Here is a 16071-nt window from a genome sequence, read left to right as displayed (position 1 = left end):
TTAAGCCTTGCCGCCGTGGTTGTGCATAAAAATGAAGTGTAGCCCAAAAATTATTGGAGCACAGACCTTCAGAGAATGATGCCTCAACTGCAGGGAATGCTGGGTCAAAACATAAGCGTAGGATGCCGAGGAATTAACGGAACTTCCTACAAAAGGGCAAACAAGATAGCTGTATCCAATATAATAACAAACACAACAAATAGAAAGCCATGCAGTATCTTGGATTGTTGGCATAATTTTACTCTAACACAACCTGTCTTTGTAACCTGGGTCTGGGCACGTGGTGAAATAGGATTACCATTGAAATTGAAGATAGATGCTGTACCGTCTACGACAGCGGGGCCCCGCACAACCTATACAGCTGATACTAGCACTCAATCAGTCCGAACCCAAACTAAACTTGAATCTAAGATTTATGAGATTGGTCCGTATGTCATCAGAAATACAGGTCAGCTACAAGTATTATTTAACCCAGAGTGGTCTCTGAAAAGGGTGGAACTGATGACGCAAATTAAGGTTTCAGAAATACAACCATTGTGTTCCCCTTTCTTACGGACTTCCTATGAAGGGTGGACCACTTGGCTATGCAGGAGAACGGGTATTTTTCAAAGGCGAATACCGAGGGATGTAACTGGGGTGTTAGGGACAGGACTTGGGGTTCTATATACCACAGATTCAGAAGTGATAATGAACAAATTAGCTGCCTCTACCGCTGATCTGTCCAAATTACAACAGCCATCACAATCCTCCCTATTAGCTCTAGGAGCTCACCAATGGTTGGTGTCGGAAGTTCTACCCGACTGGGAACGGACAAACATAAGGGATCATAATATCATTATAGCTGCAATTGGAGGGCTCCAAAGGAATATCTCATTGGCCCTGAGCTGTATCCAGGCCCAGCTGTGGATGCAATCAATAACTGCACCTATTGTAAGGGAAGGAGAGGAAGGGGTCTTCCCCACGGAGATACGGAAGATAGTTTGGGATAGTGCCACTGATAGGGAAAGAGAGCTCCAGTCCTGGTGGGAAATGGTAAACTTTACCTATAACCCCACCACACACACAGTCACTGCCCTCGTGTTAACTATCCACAATGCATCAGTGACTGTAATACATCCCATAATAGCCATGGGAATAAATCACGGTCAAAATTTGCTTTATCCTTTGGAACATAGGACATGGGCCCGAAAGAGAGAGAACAAACGGCAAACAGTTGACTTAGAATCCTGCGTTGTACGAGAGCAACAGGGATTTCTCTGCGAAAGCAATACCATGAGTGCACAAGACATTTGCTGGATACTGACCAAAAGGTCTGTCACCTTGAAACTCGCCCGAATGCCAGTCCAAAACCGGTTGTCATCTATGCAGGAAAAGGTTGTGCTTGTTTAAGAACAACATGTCGCTTTGTGTCTGTAGGAGGAGTAGAAACAGACACCAGGAATCACTCAAATTTCTGTATTTGTAATTTTACCACCATCACAGGATGTGACTTTAGCTACTTTGCTCCTGTGGTTTCTCATCAAATCCTGAGATCAAACTATACGTTGATTTCTGAACTAGAACCCACAACTACAGGGACAGACTTAGCAGTGAGAAAAAGGTTGTTGAAACACCCAGACTTAATACGGATATTAGAGGAAGCCAAGAATAATGGACAGGAAACTCTAATAACTGTTCATCATGAGGCAAATGAGGTAAGTAGGGTCTTGAAAAGGGTCAAAAAGGACGGAGAACACAAATGGTGGGATACACTTTTGGGGTGGTCACCTTCAGACACCGGACTTTTTCAACGTCCTAATGCATCCAATAGTAGTGTTGTTGATAGCTACCGCTATTTTATTATTTCTAGTAGGGACCCTATATATGTGGCTTTGGTGTATAGTTAGAAGAATAACTTCAATGTACGAAGCATTGTACCGATCAGATAGAACAGCCAAGTAAAAGAATTCACTTAACTCAATAGAAAAGGGGGGAATTGATAGAGGGACATATGGAAAATATATTTTATAAGCGAAGATATATAGCAAATATTAATAGGGAGCTACATAGAAAAACAAAGCTAAAACTATTAAAACTTGCTTCCCAGACCTAACATGCATGCAAGTAGGCAATTAGTCACTAACCCCCGCAAATTGCTTGAGAAAGAAGCTGATAAGGGAAACAGAAAAGACAGAAACAAGGACATAATTCATGACTCAAAGGCGTCAAAGGCAGGAGGAGATAAGAGCTAAGGAGGGCTCGCTAACATCCATCTCTAACCAAGAACAAAGAGGAGATAGCCAGGTGTGCACACAGGGACAGACCAGGCTGAAACCGGTCTGGGACTGCAAGCTCAGCCAAATTAGAGATTCCAGGGGAGAGGGGAGGAGTACAGAGCGAGGAAGACCTACGGCCTTCATCCCTGAAGACCCCTGCCCAGGACCACCAGGAGGAACTGCGCAAGCGCCCCGAGGAGGAGCCCGAGGCGGAGATTATGGAAATGGAGTGACAGGAAGGAATGGCCTTTTTGGGGACAGATCATGAATATGTCTAGGCATTTCGAAATAGGTGATGTTTTAACTGGGTAAATCCTGGACAAGCGGCCACGGTGGGGATGCACGTTTGTGGTGGAGCGATCCCCCGTGCATCTGCGCGCAATAAACACACCTACTGTGTAACCTTTCGGGTTGTAAAGTCTTTTCCGCACGTCAGGGTGTCACAGGCCTGGGGGACACAGGATCACCCCGGGGGTGGGGGTGGTGGTGTGTGTGACAGGGCCTGGGGACACAGGATCACCCTGGGGGGGGGCAGCAGGTGGCAGGGCGAGCATGAGGGGCACAACAACCGAGCTGGGGGTGCCCCCCCACCACACACCACTGTCCCAGTTGTGGGACCCCACGGTCACCCCACCATCCCCACCCCTCCTCCTGCCCCACACACAGCCCTGAGGGGGTCGGTCCAGCTGTGACCCCAGCCCCACAGGGCAGCCATCACCCCTTTAAACAGCTCTCCTCTTCCCCCAAGCGCCCCAACCCCACCCTCAAAGCAGGGGGTGACCCCCCGACCCCCCTCAGATTCGCAGCGCAGTCACAGACCAGAGCCAAGGCTTTCCCTCCTCACAGAGTTATCAAACAGAAATGTTTAAAAAAACAATAAAAACAGACAAGACATGGGGGCACAGGGGCCATTCCCCCCTCCCCAGCACGTGGTGCTTTGGCAGCAGCCACTCTGGGGTGGGGGTGAAGCCCCTCCTGCCCCCCCAAAGTTAACCAACGGGGTGGCAAAACACCACAACAACAAGGAACTCCCCAAATAGTGACCGGTACAAGGGGCACCCCCCAGCCCCACCCCCTGCAGCACCCCCTGGCTGCAAAGGAGGTTTAAGCGCTTTTCTGTAACAGTTCTGCCAATTAAGCTTTGCTGACAGGGGGGTCGCAGCCCTCAGGGACGGGGGTCCCCACCTTCCCTGTGGACACCCAGCCTCCCAGAGAGGGTCTGCCCAGCTCCATGGCACCCCCCAGGGCTCGGGGGGGTGGTGGGGGGGACGTGCTGCAGCCCCGTGGCTTGCCCAAAGCTGGCAAAGCCACCCCCCACCCAGCCCAGGGTGCAAGGGGAAGGGGGGCACTGGCTTGGGGGGCTGCCCCACAGCCCCCGAGCCCCATCCCTGATGCTGGGGAGGGGAGGTAGCCTGACCCCCACTCCCAGAGGAAGATTCAACCTGGCAGGGATTGAGCCCCCCTAGGCATTCCCCACCCACATGCTACAGCCCCCAGCCACCATTTGGGGTAAAACCTAAACACCTTTTAGGGTAAAAAAGGGGTAAAACCCCACAACCATGGCCCCCTGCCCCGCGCTGCTGAGGGGGGCGATGCTGGGCAGGGCACCCAGCACAGAGCTGGGAGGGCTGGGGGGTGGGGGGGGGGTGGGGCGGGGTGGTGACCAGGTTTTGGGCTGGGCAACCGTGAGCGCCGGCAGCCCTGGGTAGGGGGTGGGCAGGGGGCTGCGGGGGTCCCTCAGAAGTTCTTGAGGCGGCTGTAGAGCTCCCGCTTGCTGCGCTCGCCCACCCAGCTGCGGCTCTTCTGGCGGAACTTGCGCAGGTCCTCCTTGAAGTCCTCGTGGTCCATCGGCCGGTAGTCCTGGGGCTCGCAGTGCATCTGGGCACCCACAGCTCTGTCAGCACCCGCAGGCCCCCCTCCCCACCCCCTGGGGCAAACCCAGCACCCCCCAGGACCCCCAGCACAACCCCCTTCCCCTGGAGGTACCAACCTCATGGAGGATGCTCAGAGCCAGACCCTTTCCCCTCACAGGGCAGGGTTTTGGGGAGCGGAGAGGGGGATTTCCCCCCACCCAGCACTCTCACCCTCCTGCCAGGGACCGCCCCCCCTCCCACACAGGGGGTGAAAGGTAGGGGGGCTTACCTGGTACTGGGGGAAGAACTCCCGGTACCCCCCCTTCAGGACATAGAGCTCGGGGTAGTGGAGGTGGGGGTACTCGTTACAGGCTCGGTCCTTCTCCCTGATGAACCGGCACCTGCGGAACAGGGGACAGGATTGGCATCCAGATAGGATCCTGCCATGTCCAGGGGGTCCAGCAGAACCCAGCGCCCACCCCACCCCCCCCAAACCCCCAAACTCACATCCTGGGCCCCCTCTCGGAGGAGAACTCGCAGTGGAAGATGACGATCACCCTCTTGCTGGCGTCGAAGGGCACGATGGGCTTCTTCAGCAGGAACTCCTCCACGTCCTGCTCCAGCGGCAGGTTGACGGCGCCCTGGCGAGGGAGAGGGGCCCCTTTCAGCCCCCCCATCCTCCCATTTCATCTCGGTGGGGGGGGGGGGGTGGGGTGGCCCTCCATACCCTGCCCCCCTTCTGCCCCATCTGTTGGGAATGCCTTCACCCCCCTCCTCCTTCCAGCTGGGGCTCAGCACCTCCGGGGGTGCTCAGCACCTTTGGGGAGGCTCTCAACCCCTCCAGGGGGTTCAGCACCTTTTGGGGGGGGGCATCAGTCCCTCTGAGGTTTGACAGGTTTGTGTCTCCCCCACCCATGACCACCCTGTCCCCAGCCCCGAGGGGCGCAGCGGCGGTTCTGACCTTGATGTGGCCTCCCTCGTACTCGTAGGGGTACCTGCAGTCCACGATCACGCAGCTCTCGATGAGGCTGCTGAACTGCCCCGTCAGCACTGCCACCATCTGTGGGGGGAGCCCGTCATCGAGGGGGGGGGGGGGGGGGGGAGGGGTGTGGAGCAGGGAGGCAGCCCTGTGGGGGTGTTTTTTTTGGGGAAGAGGTCACTGCTCCCTTACCATTTCGGGAGAAATGTACTTCAGGTCTGGGTGCTTCCCCTCTACCGTCTGCAGAAGGTAAGGCTGGAGGAGAGGCGGGTGCTGGGTCAGGATCTGTCCCTGGGGAGACGTCCTGGCTGCCACCCGCTCCCCCCAGCCCAGAAGACCCCCCGCCTGCGAGGTTTGCTCCCTCCCAAGAGGGACGGCGCTGCGGCACTGGAAGAGCAGCGGGTCAGGCTCTTCAGGCTGGAAAGTCTCAGCCCCAAGTCCCCTTGGTCCCAAACAAGGGCCACCAGCTGTATTGGGGCTCTGGCACCAGCGCAGGGCTCCACTGATGGTCCCCCTTTGTTTCAGGAGAGGGGGGCAGGCGGCACCCCCAAGCCTGCAGCACCCCCAGCAGCCCTACCTTGGAGAAGTCCCCGATGAGCTCCTGATGGTCGTTAGCCAGCAGGTTCTCCATCTCCTCGTGGCAGAAAGACCTGGAGCACAGCAGCCGCGCTTTCTGCGGGGACATGAACCAGAGACACCCCCCTCGGCGTTAGCGAGGGCGCCGGCAGAGCCGTGGCACTGGGCAGTCCCACCCGGGATGGGCAAGGACGCCTCACCCCGAGGATTCCCCATCACCCACCGGCTCCGCCGCTGCCGCCTCCTCGCCAGGGCTACCGGCCACGCTCCTCCGTCGCTTGGTCTTGACGGGGGTGTCCCGGTCCTGGGGTTGGTCTGTCCGCTTCAGGATGGGCCTGATGACGCTGCTGGGCATCGAGGGCGAGCGGAAGAGCTGCCGGCACTTGCCGCGCTTCACCGGACACTGTGTGGGGAGAGAGCCCGTGTCGCTGCCCAAGGGTCCGGCATTCCCCCCACATACCCCCCCCCCCCAGCACCACGAGAACAAAGGCAAAAGGGTCCCTCTCTAGTGCCTGCACACCACCCAGGACAAGCCCAAAGCCCTGGGGGGTGTGTGCTGCTCGCCAACCAGTGACCCTCACCCCCAGACCCCACCTTGGAGACCCAAGGAAGGGGGAGCCTGAGGCCCCATCCACCCCCCAAGACACCCAACGTACCGGCTCGGCCTCCTCCTTCCTCACCAGGGGCGCAGTCAGTAGGTTCTCCATCCCCTGTGGCCCGTCGGTATTGCTCTTCTGGGGGGGCACCTGGGGGGGCCACAGGGGAGAGACAGAGGAGAGCATGAAGGGAACGAGACCCACTGCTGCTTCGCACCCCCCTGGGCAGGGACGGAGCCCCTGCCCAGGGTCCATCCAGCTGCGCAGATGGAGAAGCCCTCCCTACTTTCATCTCCTCCTCATCCAGGATCTCCACGAAGTCATCATCTTCCTCTTCAGACATGGAGGAGGTCAAGGAGCACCGGCGCAGGATGATGGGGCTCTCGCCCTGGGCGGCGTTTTCCTTCTCGGGGGTGTCGAACTGGGGAGGGGACACGACACAGCCCATGGCTCAGGAGTGGGGCCAGCCCCACACCAGCCCTGTTTGCAGACACAGTGACCCCAATCCCCCCAGCTCCCACACCCACAGGTCTCCAGTGCAAACAGGGAGGCTGGAGCAGCAGGTCCCGGCTCAGCAGCCCCTGCAGCAGGACCACCCACCCCCGGTGCCCCCCTCTCAGCGCCCCCAGCCCCTCTCACCAGCAGGCCGGGTGCAGAGCCGAGTCTCTGGCTGAGGGGGTCCCTCCCCGCAGCCCCATCGCCGGCGGGCAGCCGGCTGCGCTGACTTGGCCTCTGCAGCTTCTTGAAGACAAACCCCTCCTGCAGCAGTGGGGGAGGGGGGGGTGGGCATGGCATCCCCCTGCCCCTTCCCCGGTCCTGCCTCCCTCTCCCCAGCCTTGCTGCCCCCCCTCACCTTGTCCTCAGGCTTCCTTGGGCCCCTCTGCTCCCTGGCCCCGTGGCTGTTGAACTCCCGGCAGTGGGTGATGTTCTTCAGGACCGGGCTGACCCCCAGGAGCTGTGGCTGCGGGGCGGGTTGGGAGGGGTGAGAGGTGCTGCACAGCCCCTGCGCTCCCCAGCTCCATCCTCCTCCTTCTCCTCCTCCTCCTCCCAGCTCAGCCAGGCGCACAGCAGGATCCAGCCGCCCTCAGCTCAGCCCTGCAGAGCCCCCGGGACTTACCGGCAGTGAGTGGATCCTCCGGATAAGGAGCTTATTGCTGCAAAAAGAAAAGGATTGAATGAGGAGAGAAGATGCCCTGGACCAGCAGCATCCCACCCCCCCCACCGCCCCGAAGCTGGCATGGACCCCCTTGTCCCCTGGGTCCCCACAGTGGGGTGAGACCTCCCCGGACAGGACCCCAGGGCAGCAATTCCTCCAGCCACTGAGCAACACCGACAGCTTGATCCAAACCCCAGGGAAGGGCAGACGCACAGCCTGGCTTTCGGGTCTGGGCACAGGGACAGAGCCCCTTCACTTACTCTTTGAGAGCTCTCCTGGACTCTAGGATCGCTGTCTCAAAGCTGCGGGAAGAGAGGAGCCAGGGTTAGGGGGGATGGCACCCCGTGCCCCAGCCTGAGCAGCCCAGGAGCCCCGGGGATGGGCAGCCGCAGCCCTTACAGGGACCCCACCCCACGCAGGAGTCATCAGCCCCCCCAAGGGGAGAGCAGCTGAGCGGCTTTCAGCCCCACAAAGGGTTAAAACCCCATCTGGAAATCACTGGTTTCAGACGGGGGGACCCCAATCTGGGCTGGGGGGTTAAGCAGCACGCTGAGGTGGTCCAGGGCACCCCGCTGACCCCACTCGGGGCCCAGATGTAGCTGGTGGCAGTGGCGCCCGCTCTCCACCTGTATGTAAATCCGGCAGCGGGGATGCTGGGGATGCTGGCCGTCGGCCATATGGCCATGCAGCTGCACACTGCGACAGGACGAAGGGGGCACTGGTGTGTCCCCTGCAGCCCAGCCCACCCAGCCCCAAGGCTGCCCCAGCATCACCATCTGCCCCCAGTTACTCAGTCACCCGACATCTGCCAGAGAGGGGCTCTGCCAACGGCCCCGGGAGTGGGCGAAGCTACCGGCGTGGCACAGGCGTGGCACCCAGAGCCCCTCAGCCCCGCAGAGCTCGGCTCTCAGCTGATCCCTGAACCCCAAATCTGCGAGGCCTGGGCAGCAGCACCCCAAGGAGGCTGAGGCGGGGGTGCTGGGAGCCCAGGGAGGTGCTCAGCACCCTCACCCCGCTGCGTGGTGAGGCAGCGAGCCGTCTGCCGGCCGTCCCTGCCAGAGGAGGACTTGGCACGGCAGCACCGCAGAGGCTTCCTGCCTGCACCCGCTGCCAGACCCCTGCCTGCAGCAGGGCTGGGCCGAGCACCAGCACTGACACCCCCACTAGAGGTGGTTTCTCACACCACCCCCCACCAAAAATTAATTTTGGGGTGGAGGGCACAGCTGGAAGCACAGCCCCCCAGCAAGGCTGGGACAGGTTGAGCGTGGGCACTGCAGGCAGCCTGGGGAGGGTGAGCAGGGGGGACACAGTGGGCAAGGGTGGAGACCTCCTGGAGTGGGGGGACGCGGGGCGAGGGACACTCACACTTCCTCCAGTGCCGCGGGGTCCTCCTGCGTGGGGGAGTCCAGCCCCACTCCTGCGGGAACAAGGGGCAGGGGTAGCATCGGGGGGGGCGGGTGGGAGGCACGCCGTGCCCCCGGGACCCTGCTCCAGCACAGGTCCCCCCCCGCTCCTGTGGGGTGCTGGCAGGGTGCAGGGGAGCCCCCCCACCCCAGCTGTGTTCCCTTCTAGTGCTGGGGAGGGGGCCACAGGGTGGGATCTGCTGTGTGCTCAGGTGGGACCCTCACCCAAAGCTTCTCCCGTCCCCCAGCATGGCAAAGGGACAACCCTGGGACCACCCATCCTGGCCAACATGTCCCACATCACCCTGCCCAGGGACCCCCACTGGGGTGGTCCACAGCCGAGCCCCCCCCGGGGTGCAGGCCTGGGTGGGTGGGTGGGTGGGGGGGCTCCCACCCATCATCCAGCACAGGGAAGGAAGCGGTGGGGAGGAAATCCCCGTTTAAAATCCCAGTTTGATTCAGAGCATGGCCAGGAGCTGAGACAGAGCGGGGGCCCCGGCTCTCACGTGCACCCCCAGAAAGACCCTTCCCCACCCTCAAACCCCTCCCCTGCCTTCCCAGCCCCTTCCCTGCATGCAGTGACCCCCTGCCCAACGCCCACCCCCTCGGCACAGCTCCCCCTGCACACCCCCAGCCCCGGGGAGGAGGGGGGTCGGGGCAGGGGCGGGTGTGGCAACAGCACCCATCGCTCACCCGCGTCCGAGGACTCGGAGGAGACGGAGCTGCGGGGGGAGCCCAAGGCTGCCGACCCCCGGCACGGGCTGGCCCGGCGCCTCTGCAAGGACAGCCCCGCCACCCGCCGCTTCGGGGTGTCCCAGTGGCTGCGGGCAGGGCGGGGGCGGCGATCAGCCCGTGGGGACCCACCGGTACCCCTCGGGGTGCCCCCCTCGGGTGGGGCGGTGGGGGGTGTCCCCCCCCTCCGCGCTCAGCACTGCCCTGAGCCGGCAGCATTCACGCGTGGGGGGGAGGGGGGTGCGGTGCGGTGCGGGGCAGCCCCCCCGTCTCCACTCACCTTCCCAGTCCCACCAGCTTGTCCATATCCAGCGTCAGCGGGGTGACCGGCGACATGCCCGCTCGCCTCCTGGCTACTCCGGCTAGCCCACGGCCACCGGGGCCGCCCTGCGCCGCCATGGCGAGTGCAGGAAAGGAAGGGAGGCGTTAATTACACCCGTTGGAGCGACCGTTCCCGGCCCCGGCGGAGCGGAGCGGGGCCGCGCCGATGCTCCGCCGTCCGGTGCGCGAGGGGGGGGGGGCGCGCGCCCGCGGCCGCCCCTATTTATATTCGAAAACTAACAGGGGAGCGGCGCGGCGGGAGCCAATGGGGAGGGGCGGGGGGCGGGGCCACGGCCGGGTCGGGGGCGCGCGGGCAGGGGAGCGGAGCCCGGGGGTGCGGGCAAAGCACGGGGGGAGGGGCCAGCAGGGGTGCAGGGGCATGGCTGGAGGGGCTCAGGGGGCATCGCCCAAAATGGGGGGGGGCATGGCTGGGTGGGGGGACATGGCTGGGGAGCACAGGAGAGCTCGGCCCAAAGTGGCTGAAGGGCATGGGGGGGGCACGGCTGAGGGGGTAAATGGGAATGGAGGGGTGCGTAGTTGGGGTCTTGGGGGGCATACGGCTGGGGGGGCACGGAATGGTGCGTGGGTGGGGAGACATCGCTGGGGGGCTGCACGTCGGGCGTGCGGCTGGGCAGGATGAGGGGTGGGTGTCCGTCAGTGATTGTGCAGCCCAGGGGGGAGCCCAGTGTTCGGACACTGCCCCCACCCCCAGCCACAAGCCCCCAGCCATGTGGAAGTCTTTGCAGTAAAGATCTCCTGGCGATCCGAAAGCCCATCCGCTGTTCGCACCAGGGGGGAAAGCGCTGAACCCCTGCCAAATCTGCTGGGGCTGCTGACACCTACCTCTTGTCCCGTGCTGATGTCGAGTGCTGTATAGACAGTTCCAGATGCCCTAGAAACAAAAGAGCAGCAAAGACATGAGAAGTGGTTTAGACCCTGGAAGTGAAAGCCCTGACAGGAGCTCTCTGCTGCCTGTAGTGTTTCTAAAACACCTTGGTTCCTCCACTCCTTCAGCCAGCAGCGCACAGCGCAGCAGCCCAGAAGCCCCCTGCCATGCAGGCTATCCAAGTGAAAACTTAGGTCCAAGAGGAAGAAAAAGGGCTGGTGCAAATCTCCAGAGTTCATACTAAATTCTTTCAGTCCAAAACTGAAGGGCAGGGTGCCTACAGAGACTGGAAAATAATAGATTTCATTCTTTTCCCCTTTTCTCCAGTTTTGCTCTGTTGGGGTTTAGTTTTTTCCTTTTTTTTTTTTTTTTTTTTTTTCCTTGCAGGGGGTGTGTGTGGATTTTTTTCCAGAGAATGTAACACACGCACAGTCTAGCTGTGCCTTCTTAGACCTCTTCTTTGGATCTATCTGCAAAACTCCGGCAACACCATGCAGTCATTCTGAGAGCCCTGAACACACGTGCCAGACAACTGAGGAAAGGACAGTGCATTGACACTGCATGTATTACTGAATGGTTGGTTTTCACTACCTCTGCCAGAAAAGAAAGCTGAATATTTAACCTCTGGTTGCAGTTTCTAAACTATACCATTATAATCCTGATCACTAAATACTTTTTTAAAGCAAAAGAGTGGAAAGAAGTGTTCTTGAGAAGTGTTATTTATCTGACAGCTATCAGGTTCTAAGTTGCTCTTTCAGGCAATAAAGATTTTTCTCCTTTCTTTAGCGTGGCCGTATTATTTTGAGACACACAAAAATGATTTCCCCTAAGAAAACAAGCAAACGGGTGCCACAAACTTGAGGGACAGTAGATCTTCCAGGTCCTGCCCCTCGCTGCAGACAAGACGTTGCCAGCATCAAGTGCTCTTTGACGATGCCTTCTGACCACAGGCACCAATTCTGATCAGTACTGAGAGACAGCAGAATCTAAGCCCAGGGTCTGAACACGTTTGGAGCTTGCCCGACTTCACGCTTGATATCACACCAGCAAAATACCTGGCCCGTGATTTTGTGTAAGTAGCTGTGACTGGACTTACCCTTGCCCGACTTGTTCAAATCGAGTGTATTTCTGCTTAGGATCTGCCACGCTCACAGTGCTCCCTGAAAGAAACAACATTAAAAATGGAGACACCCCCTTCCAGCAGATCAGAAATGCCGCCCCACTGTCTGGGGTTGGGAGCCGTTTGTAGGCAGCTGGGTGACAACAACGATACAGGCAGCTCCGCAGCACAGAGAGTCTCCACAAAGACTGATTTTTACAGTCCTCTGGAGAGTCACCCGGACAGGAAACCAAGAACTTGGAGAAACATTCACAGGAGCCGCAGATCAGAAAAGAACAAGTACCAGTGCAAGTGCTTGTTGTCTCGAAACACTAAGGACAGCTGGAACAACAGAGCCTTCATCTTCTTAGCAAGAAATAGTCCGTGCGATTCCACAGAAGGTTTAAGACTTCTGGAGGTTAACTGCCCCTTGGGTTCTGGAATCCATTCTGATGAACAGGTGCCACTTGCAGACAGGAAGAATATTGCAGAGTGTTCCCAGGAGGGGATCTTCTCAATGTTTCAGCGGCTTGCCAAAAGAATGCCGTTATGTTTTTAGAGAACAGCGTCTCCTGTTACAAACAAGAGAGAAAAAGCATCTCAGGCAAGAAGCCAGAGAGATTGGGAACATCAAGGAGGAATGCAGATTGGGACAAAGAGGCAGTGAATGAAAAACCAGCCATGCGCTGCAGGACAGAGACAGAGGAAGGAAAAAAGAGGGGCAGGGAGCAGGACAGAGGGAGAGCAAGGAAAACCAAAGGGGCAGGTAGAATAGCAGAACAAGAGAGGGGCTTGGAAACCAGAGAGGGACGAAGAGGGAGCAGGGTATGAGAACAGACAGAAGAAAGGGACAGGGAAGCAAAAGAGTGACGCCAGTGATGGAAGGTGGGAGGGCACAGGCACAGGGAGGCACCCGGAGCACAAGAGGGGTGACACGGCCCCAAGTGTGGACGGAGGGTCGCAATCACGACAAATTTATCTACACACTTGCAGATAAGCTGGCACGTCTTTATTGCAGCGCTGGGAAGCACAGGGACAGCTCCACCCGATGGGCTTCAAAGTTACATCAAAAATTCAACATCTTATACCCTTTTTCTGCAAAGTCAGGATCTTTAACAGATTTTAACATAAGCATGCATCTTATGCCCGCTATTAATTTTGACAGTTACAATGATTGGTCCACCCTATTCTATAACTTTCTTAATAGTCCTATCCTAATCTAATAATTGGTTATTTTACTGATCAAAATCTCTGATATACAAATTAGGATGGGGAGGACGGGAGAGTCTTCACAGCAACATTCCTTTGTTTCGATGGATTCATCACATAAGAGAACTAGCTGAGAACGTACAATTTCACCCCTTGTACCTGCCTCCCTCCCTCCTCGTTCTGTGTTCTGTACAGTTTCCCAATCCACAGCAGCTTCAGCTTTGGCCATCTTCCTAAGGCCTGCATCTGCTGTCTCTTAGCATAAGTGAGGTTTTGTCTACTCCTTACCATAATGTAAATTAATTGAATCAGGAAATAATTAACTATAAGAAATTAGTTGTTTATTCAAAACAATTAATTATCAATGAAATTCAAAATTCAGATCTGATTATAACACAAGGGCCCAGGACTCACTGCCGCTCCTGCTCTTGGTGCTGCTGGGAGCATTTTATTGTTGAGACACTTCTGTCTCTGCCTCTCTCAGCTCTTACAATCTGAGGCTTCCTACATACACAGCCTCACGTGCGCACACACACACACACACTACATGGCTGTACCGTGCTTTGGTTACGCACACAGGCCCCGCGGTGCATGTTGGTGACCAGCTCTGCTGAGGACTACTCACAGGGACCCTTCCTCACGCGGAGAGGCCGGCTGTCTCTTGTCTGCAGCTGGGGGCAGCTCGCAGCCGGATCCCCTTCGTGTCCTTCTCCAGCCACTTTTCCTTTTGCCCATCTCCTCAGCTTCAGCCTGAGCTGGATGCAGCTGACGACATCCCCAGGGCAGGAACAGACCACCGAGCCCCTGGCACGGCCTCTGGCAGAGGGAAAGAACCCTGACTGTCACAGCCAGCCCCAGGCCGGAGCCCCTCCTGCTGCAGCCGCTCCTGCAGACCCCGCTCCTTCCCCGCACTGCTGCTGAAGGCCCCTGGGTTAACAGAGCCCTGGGCCTGCCCGAGGCCCCGCTCGCCGCTGCCAGGACAGGCCGTGGGGCAGCCTGGGGCTGCGGGACAGGCCTCAGGGGAGGGGCTGGGGACGGGGCAGCTGCAGGGGGGGAGCGGGGCTGGGGGGGATCAGGGGGGCTCTGGAAGTCGGGGTGCCCAGTGCCTGTGATGGGGGGTCTGTCTCCTTCTCCTTCCCCTGCCCAGCCCTCAGGTCACCCCCGGGGATGCCCCAGCCGGCCCGGCTCCGGCTTGGAGCTCCCACCCACCACCCCCGGGCAGCCAGCAGGCAGAAGACACCCCGTCACCCACCCAAGGGCCTCGCTCACCTCAGGGGCAGCCCCAGCCCTCACCTCAGACGGGCCACGCAGCATCCCGGCAGAGCCATCCCAGGAGCACCCGTGCCCCCCGCCCGCGGCTCGGCCCTACCGATGACGTCCAGGTACTGCCGCACCACGCTCTTGGGGTCAGGGCCCAGGAAGACGTAGAAGTCCAGGATCCCGCCCGTCGTGCGCCAGGTCAGGGCCGGGCTGGGCTGCAGGAGCACATCTGGCGAAGCACGAGCGCCGGAGGAACAAGCTGAGGATGGGGACGTGGGCCAAGCCCATGCCCAGCACCTCCATGGGACTCACCCATCGCGTTGCTGTTCAGCAGAAAGACGCCGTGAGCCGAACCGCTGTCCTCCATCACCAGGTAGAAAGGGTGGGAGCCGTAGAGGTTGACCTGGGGCTGGAGTAGAGCACAGCGCAGTGCGGGTGAGGCTCCGTTGGAGGCCCCAGCACAGCACCCACCCACCCACCTGCCTGCCACTGGCCAGAAGCACCGTCACGGCTCGGGGTGCAAAGCCAGGGCTTGCAGCCCCAGACACTGCCTGAGTCAGCAGAGCTCTGCCCCAAACAAGAGCCCTGGACCGTGTCAGGGAAAGCGGCTTCTGAGCCAAACAAGAGCCCCAGGGGGGACAAAGCCTGACTTGGGGACAACGGTCCCACGGGCTTGCCCAGGGCTGAGGCCAGGTCCCAGAGCTCCACAGCCACCGATGCCTTTCCCCAGCCCCAAACAAGATGTCAGAGGTTGCAGGGCCACCCCCACAGGCGCAGATGAGCCACCTCCCTCTCCCTCAGCCCCGCTCCGTACCACAGGCGCCATATCCCGATTCCAGAGGGTGACCCTGGTCCATGCCGTGTCGAGGACCAGCGGCGTCTGGTGCTCCCCCAGCCCAGAAATGAAATGGGAGGGCAAAGAGGTGGAGATCTGCAGGAACTGGTCTGCGAAGAAGAGGGGCGCGACGGTGGTGTTCGGCCTGTTGGAGAGAAAGGGAGACTCCGGCAAACAGCCCCAGCGGTGCCCAGCAGCCCGGTTTCGACTGATCTCTGGGACTCCTGCTTCCCTTCCCAGGCACCGAACCGCAGAGGGGCTCAAAGCAAAGCCCCCGCAGCCGCTGACCGCCACCCCACTGCTGTCACCGCCATCCCCTGCCGCATCCCTGCTCCGTCCCACGCACCGCTGGGGTTGGGGCCAGGACCCGCTTCCAGACCGAATCCCTTCGGGAAGGCTCGGGGCAGGACGGGCACTTACAGGACCTGCCCGTCGCGCTGCCGGCAGACGACGAGGCCGAAGGGATCCTGGTTGATCTGCAGCCCGTAGAGCGGGGAGGCGGCTCGGCCGCTCGCCCGCGGTGTGGCCAGGGGCACCTCGTACCGCTGCCGGGCCGGGTCCCGCAGCTGCGGGGACAGAAGGGAGGGGGGGGGTGTCAGCGGGGGGGTCCGGAGCACCGGGGCACCGGGCCCGGGGCCGGCTCGCACCGTGAAGCGGAGGCGGGTGGGGGTCTCCAGCGCCACGTCCAGCCGCAAGCTGCCCACGGCCCCCGGCAGGAAGCTGGCGGCGACGCGGCGGAGCCGGGTGGCGGAGCCGGTGGCGGTGGCCGTCAGGTTCTCCGCCCGGTAGCTCCGGTAGCCGCTGGGGAAGAAGCACCAGGGCGGGCCGGGGCTGGAGCCGGGGCTGGAGCCGGAGCCGGCGGGTGCGTAGCAGCAGCCCCGCTCCTCGCAGTCCGCCCGCGACAGCAGCCG

The 16071-nt window shown here is 59.9% G+C and overlaps 1 protein-coding gene across 1 annotated transcript; it reads right to left on the bottom strand.

Annotated features, from left to right (window-relative positions):
• Nucleotides 1-3992: 3992 nt before the first annotated feature.
• Nucleotides 3993-9949, bottom strand: LOC147412737 (M-phase inducer phosphatase 2-like). The gene is made up of 16 exons (XM_086481072.1): nt 9831-9949; nt 9512-9639; nt 8781-8832; nt 7676-7717; nt 7377-7413; nt 7113-7220; nt 6899-7018; nt 6546-6680; nt 6320-6394; nt 5887-6066; nt 5665-5760; nt 5280-5342; nt 5070-5168; nt 4616-4749; nt 4398-4509; nt 3993-4133 (listed from the first exon to the last, which is right to left on the bottom strand). The coding sequence occupies exons 1-16, from the start codon at nt 9947-9949 to the stop codon at nt 3993-3995; spliced, it is 1641 nt and encodes a 546-aa protein (XP_086337198.1).
• Between the last annotated feature and the right edge of the window lie 6122 nt (nt 9950-16071).

Source organism: Leptosomus discolor, unplaced genomic scaffold (assembly GCF_034619465.1).
Source record: "Leptosomus discolor isolate bLepDis1 unplaced genomic scaffold, bLepDis1.hap2 HAP2_SCAFFOLD_81, whole genome shotgun sequence".
Taxonomy (NCBI): Eukaryota; Metazoa; Chordata; class Aves; order Leptosomiformes; family Leptosomidae; genus Leptosomus; species Leptosomus discolor.
The sequence above is the reverse complement of the archived record's forward strand: the minus strand, read 5'-3'. Positions and strand labels throughout refer to the sequence as shown.